Genomic DNA, 10,211 nt, shown 5'->3' on the forward strand with positions numbered 1-10,211 from the left:
TCGGGGGGACTGAGGTGTATGGTTAGGGTGTGTACAGGGGACTGAGGTGTATGGTTAGGGCGTGTACAGGAGCCATGGGAATTGGGGGGTTGAGGTGTATGGCTGTACAATAGGGGTGGGGAGCACTAGGACCCTCAGGGAATAGTGGTTTCTAACCGTGATATGGCACAAACAACAGTTTCCCCAGGCCTGTGGCACCTCTTGGGTGGCAAAGGAGCCCTTTCTAGTGCCAGTGTGGTGGGTGCTGGAGAGAGCCTGCCAGCTCCCCAGCGCTCTCCCCTGGGGCTGGATTCTGCCCCCTGTGACCTCCCCTCTCCCCTGTACTCATCTCGCAGCTGAGACTCACCATGTCAAAAATCTCCCGTGCCGCCAAAGCTGCAAAGAAGGTCGATCCCGGGAGTGTCATCCGAATGATCATCCGGGCAGGGCAGGCCATGCCGGGGCCTCCCCTGGGCCCTGTCCTCGGGCAGGTAGGCCAGGCCTCTCACTGGCTGTGTGATTGGGGCGGGCTGTTATACTGGGGATGGTTGGTGTGTTTAACAAGTGGTGTGGGCGAATGAGGTTCACTGCAAGAGCAGCAGTTGCCTCTGGGACAGTGATGCTCCAAAATAATCCCCTCCCCAGGGTTCCTGCTCCCCCCTGTGGCTACTCACAAGGTGGGAATGGGGTTAGCTGCTCTCACTCTGGGCTGCTCAAGGCTGTTGGATCTGTGGTTCAAATCCTGCGGTATGGGGTCTTTAACCCCCTCCCATTTGCTGGCTGGATGCAGATGTCAGGGCAGCATCCCAGCTTACGGAAGGAGGATTTCCTCTTACACCTGTTCCCAGGGGCACAGTGTTTGCGGGCAGGAAGAGATCCAGCCTCCCCAGGCGTGTTTGGGAGACACATGGGGGCACGGAGCCCTTTAGGGATTGAGTCTCTTATGGGGCCCAGTCCCTCTACTGGCTCTTGAGCTCTCTGCAATTGAAGCATCTTCCCCCTTGGGGCGGGGGACAGAGAGAGATTGCTCTATTGAACTTCATGTTGGGGTTCCAGTCCCAATCGGGGCAGCCAGGCTGGGCATGAGGCACTCGGGAATCACAAGGGGTTGTCTTCCGTTCAAATGCCTGTGGAAAGGATCGGTTCAGGCTGGGAGTAGCTGGCACTAGTGGCTTTAGCTATGAGAGAGAAGAAGGGCATCTCGGAGGCTTTCGTTGCTCTCCCCAAATGGGGCAGCGCCTCAGACCTGTGCTGCGAGGAACGAGTGTTGTAACTGTTGCCGGTGATGACTTTCTGGGGAGTCCGTCTGTCAGACGAGTCTGGCATCGTGATTGGCTGAGATCACAGCTTAGTCGCTGACGGTAACTGCGTTGATTCAATTGATTGGGACTCCGCAAGGCATCTGACTTGGTACCTCGCGGCATTCTGACGAAACACCTAGGGCGGGGCAAAATCAATGCACCCCTATGAAAGGGGCTAGAAACTGGCTAGTGATCCCCTTGACTGTGTAAACAGGATTAGTGAGTATGAGCAGGGAGGGGATTTTGCCCCATCCTAGTCCATGTAGTGCATCCACATGCATTGCCATGTGTTGAAAAATCAGAGAGGGTGCAGAAAAGAGCCCCACAGTGACCCAACGGCTGGAGAATGTCTTGCGGGGAGAGGCTGTGGGAACTACATGGAGTTAGCTTTTCCCAGACAAGGTTCCAAGGGGGCTTGATCCCCAGTCTCTCAGCCCTTCCGCACAGGGTGGGGGCGGTTCTGGAGCAGGGAGCTCATTAATGTCACCAGCAGAGGCTGAGTGAGAGTCAAGGGCCTGGAGGTGATGCCTGGATGCATTCATGGGCCATTGTTTAAGAGGGAGGCAGATCTGCCCTTCTGACAAGTGCCCCAGGAATGGGGTGGGGGTGGGAAGGGAGTCTGTTGCTTGGAGTCTCAGTTCAGCTCTGGAGTCTTTCTCTAAAAGCTCCACTCCAGCTTAACGAGCAGCTCTGGGCAGGCTGCAGGATCCCTGGGAGGATTATCCAGCCGGGGGGGTCAGACTGGAGGATTTGAATGGGCCTTTCTGGCCTTGAGATGTGACTGCACAAGCTCCCGCTGCACCCCCAATCCCACCGCTTAGAGTGAGTGCAGCCCAGCGATGCGCCTGTGTGTTGTCTTGTCTGCTGCTGCAACCCGCTCTGGGCTGTGTTCAGACAATGGCTAGAGAGGGGCTGGGCTGGAATGGCTGAGAATGCCCCTGCCTGCCCCGGGCTCAGAGCCCGTCTGTAGCTGCTGCTTGTGCAAAGGTGGAGCCCAGAGGCACCGTTCTACTGACACACACACACGACTGAGATCAGCCCTCGTCATGCTGGAGGCTGCACAGACGTTTCCCCGGCTGATATCAGGGCTCCTAGCGCGCCCGGCCCTGCACAGACCCATACCAAGAGACCTGTCCCAAAGAGCTCCTGGACAGAGGTAGGGTGGCTGTTAGCTGGGACCCACAGAGCAGCCAAGACTCGTCCATGGTCATGCAGGGAATCAGTGGCGAGGATTGCACCCCTGAGTCCCAGCCCAGAGCATCCTCCCACCCTTCCCCAAGACCATGCTGCCTCCTGGCATGGCGGGGCCCAGCCGGTGGGTAGTGGGCATCTGTCCCAGCAGCAGGGCACTTGGCCTCTCCTCTGCTGGGAGTGTGGAGAGTCCTGCTGGGCTGCTGCCCCATGAGGTGCCCTCCTGTAACAGGGCCATGGGGTGACCCCAATGAATCCTGGCCCCCAAGCTGGGATTGTCCCAGCTCTGGAGAAGGGGCTGGGGGTTGCTGCAAAACCCACAAAAGGCTTTTGCTGTAAATATGAGCTGACAGCCCTGAGTCCCCAACCCATGAGCCAGCCAGTCCCCCTGGTTTGGGGCCAGATCAGGGACAATGCCCTTTGGGAAAGACAGTGTGGGGCTCATTCTGTTTCTGTGTCCTTACCCCATTCCCCTGCTCCCCCCCTCCCCGGGACAGCGGGGCCAGGGAATGGGGCACTGGCCCTTTCCCCTCCAAGGGGTGCTGGGGAGGAAGCCCTGTATAAACAGCCCCTGTGCCCACCCCAGAGGTGGCATTGTTCCAGTGCTGGGGCAGGTGAGTGGCTGCAGGATGGGTGCAGGGAAGGCTGTGTTAAAGCCCCTTCTCTCAAGCTGGAGGGGACAGGGAAACCCAAGCACAGAGCTGGGAGCTGCTGAGGTGCTGGGCTGGGCCTGGCTCTAAAGGAGCCAATGCGTGAGCCTCTCCCCAGTGATGAGAGGGGGCCACAGCCCCTTGTAGGGGATGTCACAGCACGTGGTCAGTGGTCACTCGCTAACCACCCGCCACTGGGATGGGAATGCCCTGAACTCTATGATGGGGAAACGGAGGGCCCAAAGAGGGACAAAACATTTTTCTGAGGTCACACAGTGAGTCAGTGACTGAGCTGGGACAGAAACCAGGAGTCCTGGCTCCCCTCCCCTCCCCTTCCCTCCTGCTGGCTGATAAAGGGGGTACTCAGGGCTCCATCCCTCCCCAGCCCGGCCTTCGCCAAGGTCAGGGGCTGGCACTTCCTTGGGGGCACCGGGTTGAGAATGCAGGCCGTGGTGCACCAGCCCCAGAACTCCGTGCACACTGGGATCCAAGGTCTGGTCTGTGTTAGCTCTTCTTTATTTTGCCTCTGTCCTGCATGGAGCATCCAGGCCCGGGCATGTGCCCCCTACCTCTCCGAGTGGCAGGGCCATAGCTGGCACCACCCATTGGGCCCATCCAGTGCTCCAGCCTGGGCTCGCTACACTCCAGTCCCTCACCACGGGGCCAGCTAGGTGTGGGCCCATGTGTCTCAGTCTAGCTCAGCACAGGGGTGATGAGTGTACACAGTGGTCATCAATGTGCTGCAGTGGGGAATGGAGCCCAAAGGGCAGGGGTGGAGCCTGCCTCCCACCCCAGCACTGCTGGTGTCCCTCAGTCCCTACCTGCAGATCCCATCATCTCAGCGCCCCTCAATCCCAACCCATAGTCCCCTGCTATGCCTGGTGTTCCTCAACCCCTTTCTATGCTAGTCCTGTCCGTTAGTGAATAGTGGTTTGTGATCTCAGCCCCTCTCTGCGTGTGAAGGAGTCTGGGGGCCACTTTACATCAGGGCAGCTTTGCCGGAAAATACCAGCAGGGGATCTGGCCCCATGCTCACAGCTCCAGCTCAGGGTGTGGTGTTGCAGTGTCCCTGCGCACTCAGAACTCCCGGGGGGTGAACCTGGGCCCAGAGGTGCTGTCCATGCCCCCACGCCGGGGTGTGTGACATGGCATGTCCCCAGGGGGGAGCTCCCCCAGCCTGGCAGCCCCAGCTCTGTGGTACTGCAAGGCCGTGCACCCCTTGAGCGCGATGGCCAGTAGGTTCTTGGCCATGAAGATGGCAGAGACCCGCTGGTCGCGGTAGAGCAGCAGGTCAGCAGCCCGGATGGCCAATGTGGCCAGGTTGACAGCCAGCAGGCTGAGCAGCGGGTAAAGTGGGAGGCGGGGTGGGGCGGGCAGGTCCATCTCGCCCAGTGCCACGCAGGGCAGCACCAGCAGCAGGCTGTAGCAGTAGAAGAAAGTCAGGCCCTCAGCCCACAGCGGCAGCCTCTGCCACTGAGGCTCCCACAGGCTGGCCTGCATCTCCAGTAGGTCCAGCAGGTCCACCACCACCCAGAGAAGCCGGCCGCGCAGGTCCTCCTTGCGCCGGAAGGTGGCCATGTGCTCCAGGTGCTCGGTGGCCACCAGGACCATGTAAAGGGAGGGGATGCAGATGGAGAGCAGCAGGGTCAGGGTACGGCGGGCCAGCGGGTCAGGGGTGCGCCGGTCGGCCCGGTACCCCTGATAGATGAAGTATAGCTTGATCTCCAGGGTGAAGACAAAGAGGAACCAGAGTGCCATGGTGTAGCCATGCCGCGGGGTCCGCGCCTCGGCACCCGCCCATGTCCCCACATAGCGCAGCACCAAGAGGAAGCACAGATCACCTGCCAGTGCCAGGGCCAGCACGCTGGCCCGCTGTGCTCCAGCACTCAGCTCCATCAGGTACACGTCCACCGCTGCCATGGTGGAGACGATCACCACCGCTGACATGCAGGCGTGTGGCTTGCTGGCAGGGGGCGGTGGTGCCATGGAGCGGGGGAGCCTGGTCACAGGGGGTGGCCAGCTGGCAGCACCTGTGGGGAAAAGACAGCAGTGGTGAGTCACACTTGCCTGGGGCAGGATGGGCCGTGAGAGACCAGGCTGCAGACTTGGGACGCACCATCCCGGGGCTAATGCTGGGCCCACAGGGACCGAGGACAGGCCAGAGGGGACCCGGCTATGTACAATTGGGCCATGGGGGACCAAGGACAGGCCGTGGCTTCTGGACATGCACATACCATCCTGGGGCTAATGCCGGGCCTCCAGAATGGGTCACTCCAAATGCCCCCGTGGTTAGTGCTGTGGGCAGGGGGTGGGGACTGTGCTCCCCTCTGCCCCCTACAGGCTGCATTGCAGGGAACGCACTTCCCCTTTTGCTGTCCTGAGGAATGCAGCCTCTCTGAAGGGCTCCCAGCACTGGCCCAGCACCCCTGCATTCCCCCTGTACTTCACCCCGGCCCTTGCACCAGTCCCACAGGGCCCCCTCTAGCACAGAATGCCCTCAGTGGGGGAGGTGCCTGTAGGGAGTTATCTGAGGAGCACGGCTGGGCAGGCAGGGTGATGGGAGTGGTCTGACTCTGCTGGCTCCCATACCTGATGGGGACCCTGAAACTGGGTCAGCCCAGTGCTGTCCCACACAGGGAAACTGAGGCACTGAGCGAGAGGGGCTCACCCAGGGGCACACGGAGTCAGTGGCAGTGCTGGGGCTAGACCTCCTGGCTCCCAGCCTGCTGCTCTAGCCACTAGACTCACTCGCCTCCCAGAGTGGAGAGTAGAACCAAGGAGTCCTGGCTCTCAGCTCTAACCGCTGGCTCCAATAGCAGCACCTGTGTGCGGGGAGGAGTTGAGCAGCGACGTATTTGGTTGCTGATCCCAGCAACTATCATTGTTGCTGGCAGCCCTGTCCCCTCATTCTTAATGGGCCAGCAAGGCAGCCAGCCCCTGCCACTCTGGTCCTTCCCCATGGCACCTTCTCAGGGAGAGCAGCCAGTGGAGGGAGAGCCCTCCACCTGCCCCGCCCCATGCGAACACTACGAACATACACACTGGCCATGCTCACGCTCTCCCAAGACACTGCAGCCACAAATAGCGACTTCAGCCACCTTGACGTGGCATTTCATTGCTGTTGATTAGATATAAACAGCCCCATGCCCCAGAGCCAGCTGCATCTCAGTGCCGCGTGAGGGATCCCTGTATAAACAGCCCCCTCTCCCCCGTGCCCCAGCCCAGAGCCAGCTGCATCTCAGCACCAGGTGAGGGATCCCTGTATAAACAGCCCCACCTCCCCTGTGCCCCAGCCCAGAGCCAGCTGCATCTCCGCACCAGGCGAGGGATCCCTGTATAAATAGCCCCTACACCCCAACCCTGAGGCAGGCGCTAGGTGCCTTGCTGGTGCACACACAGCACTGATTTCTCAGAGGTTAAAAGACCCATGTGGTTATTGACTAGGATGCTGCAGGAAGGATGCTGGGTAGGATTGTCTCAGCTTTGGCTAGCAGACCTGTGCCCCAGCCTGAGTAGGGGCTGGGGCTGGGCCCCCCCTGATGGTAGAGACCAAGGGTCCAATTTCCCAACTGGCCTGATGCCAGTGCAGCTGATAGTGCCAGCTCCTAGCATGGCAGCATGATTTATGGATTTCTTTTTTGGGGGGGGGAGGGAGGGAGGGAGTGAAGCTTCAATGAGCTCTTCCCCATCACTGTCTTTCCTGCCTCTTTCCCCCCCGAATGATGGAGTTTGGAAGGGTGACACAGCTGGGGGTGGCACTGGCTGGTTCTGGGGGCTGGGACCTTTGCTGTCTAGGGGCTGCCCTGCTGGCTGTGATCCAGCCCTGACGCAGGGGGACTGTTGACTCAGGTGGGGATGTCCATCTTCTGTGCTGGGAGCTGGTTGTGACATGCCAGCCTATATTAGTGGGGCACGCTTTGCCTGCCTGCTGTCTTCGTGCTCCCCTCCCACCCGTGGATCCCAGAACCAGCCATTTGGCTTGCTGACAGTAGTGTGCTCTGGCAGGGGATGGGAACGGCTCCTCCTGGTAGGTGATCCCTGCAGGTGGGGGTGGGTGCTGGGGCCTGTCCCTCCCTCCTTGGTGCCAGCTTAGGGTGACCAGATAGCAAGTGTGAAAAAAAACGGGACAGGGGGTGGGGGGTAATAGGAGCCCATATTAAAAAAAAAAAAAAAAAAAAAGCTCCAAATATCGGGACTGTCCCTATAAAATCAGGACATCTGGTCACCCTATGCCAGCTTCCAGCCCAGCGAGTAGCTCCTGGGCTCTCAACCCTCCCTACTCACATGACGGTCGGTCGGATTCATTTGCCCTGCCAGAGATGCGTCAGCTCCCAGCATCTCCCCACAGCAGGACTCTCGGGCACTTCACAGACTAGTAGACAGCCAGGGACTGTGCAGCGTCGCACTGGGGCTGTTTATGCAGGGATCTCTTGCCTGGTGCAGAGAAGCAGCTGGCTCTGGGGTGGGGTATGAGAGCTGTTGATGCTGGGATCCCTTGCTCAGTGTTGAGATGCAGCCACCTCTGGGCTGGGGTTGTGTAAAAGCAGCACTGCACAGTAGTTCAGGCGGTGACAGGAAGAACTGTTTGTTGCCGCTGACCTCAGTTCCCTGCTGTGATGCTAAAGGGGTGGATGTTCTGTCCCCAGCTCTGGGAGAGGAGAGGGGTCTAGTTTGTTAGAGCAGGGGTGATTTCAGAGCGACATACTGACCTGCGCATCCTGGTCCTCCCTGGGAGCAGGCTGGGCCTCGCTCCTCCCCCTGCGTCAGTCCAGGGCTCGGGCTCTGTCCGGCTGTCTGTGCCCCACTCCCTGCCATTGCTTCAAGCTGTGGGTAGTCCCCTGTGTCTGTTGGCTGCTCCCTAATCCACAGCCCTGGGTGCTGCTCCTGCACAGCCTTGCCTGTGGGGAGGGGGTCGGGGCTTACCATGTGTCCCCAGATCCTGTGAGCCTGACCCCATCGCACCCCAGTCCCCGAATCCCCCATTGCCTCCCCCACCCCAGTGCTTCCTCCTCCCCCATCGCCTTCCCCCCCATCCCATTGCTTCCTCCTCCCCCGGCCCCCAATCCCCCATCGCCTTCCCCACCATCCCATTGCTTCCTCCTCCCCCAGGCCCCAATGCCCCCATTGCTTCCTCCCCCCCTCCGGCCCCCAATCCCCCCATTGCTTCCCGCTGCCCGTCTCGCGCGGAGGCGTTCCCGGCCAGACCCCCGGGGGCAGGGCAGCCTGTTCCCCGCCCCCATTACCTGCAGGTCCCGTATGCTGGAGCGGCAGCGGCGCGCGTGCGTGAGTGCAGGGGGCGGGGCCTGAATCCCGCCGCAGAGTCCGGGCTCTGCGCGGTCCTTGTGCCGCTGGCGGCGCGTGCGGGGAGCCTGGGCTGCTCTCGGTGCTCCGGGGGGCGAGGAGATGGCGGGCTCTGGAGTGGGCTCCGACTGAGGGGTGGGGTCCGGGGTCTAGTGGTTAGAGCAGGGACTGGGAGCCAGGACTCCTGGGTTCTCTTCCCAGCGCTTGAGGGCAGTGCGGTCTAGTGGTTAGAGTGGGAATCAGGACGTGGGGTCTGCCCCTGGTTCTGGGAGAGGGGTGGGGGTGGCATTCTTGCTGCTCCTGTACAGTGCCACTGATTCTCCTGGGGCCAGGAGTTCAGTCCCTTCTGGGGCAGGACTGTCCATTCCTGGGCCGGGGGCAGGGTTACAGGTCCATCTACAGCATTTTGGGCCCCAAAGCGCCAGTGTCAGCCCATCCTGGTGCAGATCCCTGCAGTAGCCAGCCTGCCCTGATAGCTTTGCAACCCCGAGGCGGGAAATTCTCCGGAGGCAGGCAGAGATGGAGGGGGAGGGAGGCACCACCCTGGTATCCTCCCGTCAATCATAGCGCAGTGACCAGAGCAATGAACAAAGGGGCGCAATAGCATGGGCATGGGGTCTGGGCTAGTGTGTGTGCTGCCTCCCGCTGGAGGGAGCAGGTCCTGCAGTGTGTGGTTCATAGGCTCTGAGGCCAGAAGGGCTCATTGGAATCTCTACGTGTGTCTCTGCCCGTGTGGGGTTCACTGGTGTGTGTGTGCTGGGTGGGGGTTGTGCTGTGCGTGTCTCGGGGTGTGAGGTTGCTGGGGTGTGTGCGTTGGGCAGGGGTTGTGCTGTGTGTGTGTTGAGGTGTGGGGTTCCTGGGGTATGTGTGCTGGGCGGGGGTGGTGCTGTGTGTGTGTCGGGTTGCTGGGGTGTGTGCGCTGGGTAGGGGTTGTGCTGTGCGTGTGTCAGGGTGTGGGGTTGCTGGGGTATGTGTGCTGGGTGGGGGTTGTGCTGCGCGTGTGTCAGGGTGTGGGGTTGCTGGGGTGTGCACGCTGGGTGGGGGTTGTGCTGTGCAGGTGTGGGATTGCTGGGGTGTGCGCGCTGGGGGGGTTGTGCTGTGCATGTCTTGAGATGTGCTGGGGTGTGTGTGCTGGGCAGGGATTATGCTGCGCATGTCTGGGGGTCCATCTAGGTGGGACGTGTGTGTGGTCGGTGTGGTGTCTGGGTTCCCTGGGGAGCTCACAACTGCTTCGGGAGGCAGCGAGTGCTGCTCTAATTCAGCTTTATTTGGCCTGATCATTAGTGACAACTTCATATTGCACAAGTCGTCCCACCAGATCCAGAGCCCTGCGTTACACCCTGGATCTGGACTCTACGCCCAGCCAGGGCCAGCTCTAGGCACCAGCAAAACAAGCTGGTGCTTGGGGCGGCACATTTTTAGGGGCGGCATTCTGGCCCGCGCCAGAATGCCGCCCCTAAAAATGTGCCCCGGCCACCCTAACTCACCTCCGCTGCTGCCGCTCGCGCGCCGCTGCTCACCCTCCCTCCCAGGCTCTCAAACCCGGGAGGGAGGGGGAGATCCCAAGCGGCCGCGGCGCGCAAATCAGCTGTTTCGCGCGCCGCTGCTCGCCCTCCCTCCCGGGTTTGAGAGCCTGGGAGGGAGGGCGAGCACCGGAGTGTGAGCGGCAGCCGCGGAGGTGAGTTAGGGCAGCCGGGGCACATTTTTAGGGGCAGCATGGCCCGCGCCAGAATGCCGCCCCTAAAAATGTGCCGCCCCAAGCACCAGCTTGTTTTGCTGGTGCCTAGAG

The 10,211-nt window shown here is 61.0% G+C and overlaps 2 protein-coding genes across 3 annotated transcripts in view; one reads left to right on the forward strand and one right to left on the reverse strand.

Annotated features, from left to right (window-relative positions):
- The window catches only part of MRPL11 (mitochondrial ribosomal protein L11), a 13,721-nt gene that overhangs the window by 724 nt on the left and 2,786 nt on the right, over positions 1-10,211 (forward strand). Inside the window, exon 2 of the mRNA XM_034777216.1 lies at positions 336-470. Within this exon, the coding sequence (XP_034633107.1) occupies positions 348-470 (123 nt within the window). The 5' untranslated portion in view covers positions 336-347. The remainder of the gene's footprint in view (positions 1-335; positions 471-10,211) is intronic.
- Positions 3,620-8,445, reverse strand: LOC117880766 (transmembrane protein 121-like). Of its 2 annotated transcripts, XM_034777215.1 has the most exons (3): positions 8,365-8,445; positions 7,831-8,019; positions 3,620-5,151 (listed from the first exon to the last, which is right to left on the reverse strand). In XM_034777215.1, the coding sequence occupies exons 2-3, from the start codon at positions 7,934-7,936 to the stop codon at positions 4,199-4,201; spliced, it is 1,059 nt and encodes a 352-aa protein (XP_034633106.1). In that variant the 5' UTR covers positions 7,937-8,019; positions 8,365-8,445; the 3' UTR covers positions 3,620-4,198. The 2 variants fall into 2 exon arrangements, with proteins under 2 accessions (XP_034633106.1, XP_034633105.1); XM_034777214.1 differs by lacking the exon at positions 8,365-8,445 and having other exon boundaries at positions 7,831-8,097.

The sequence above is a fragment of the Trachemys scripta genome, chromosome 7 (assembly GCF_013100865.1).
Source record: "Trachemys scripta elegans isolate TJP31775 chromosome 7, CAS_Tse_1.0, whole genome shotgun sequence".
Classification (NCBI taxonomy): domain Eukaryota; kingdom Metazoa; phylum Chordata; order Testudines; family Emydidae; genus Trachemys; species Trachemys scripta.

Excerpts from the sequence above, each read along its gene's own strand:
- LOC117880766 (XM_034777214.1), bottom strand. The coding sequence starts at position 8,047 with ATGGTAAGCCCCGACCCCCTCCCCACAGGCAAGGCTGTGCAGGAGCAG. Across the intron at positions 5,152-7,830 it reads GGGAGGACCAGGATGCGCAG|GTGCTGCCAGCTGGCCACCC; the intron begins GTCAGTATGTCG and ends TTTTCCCCACAG.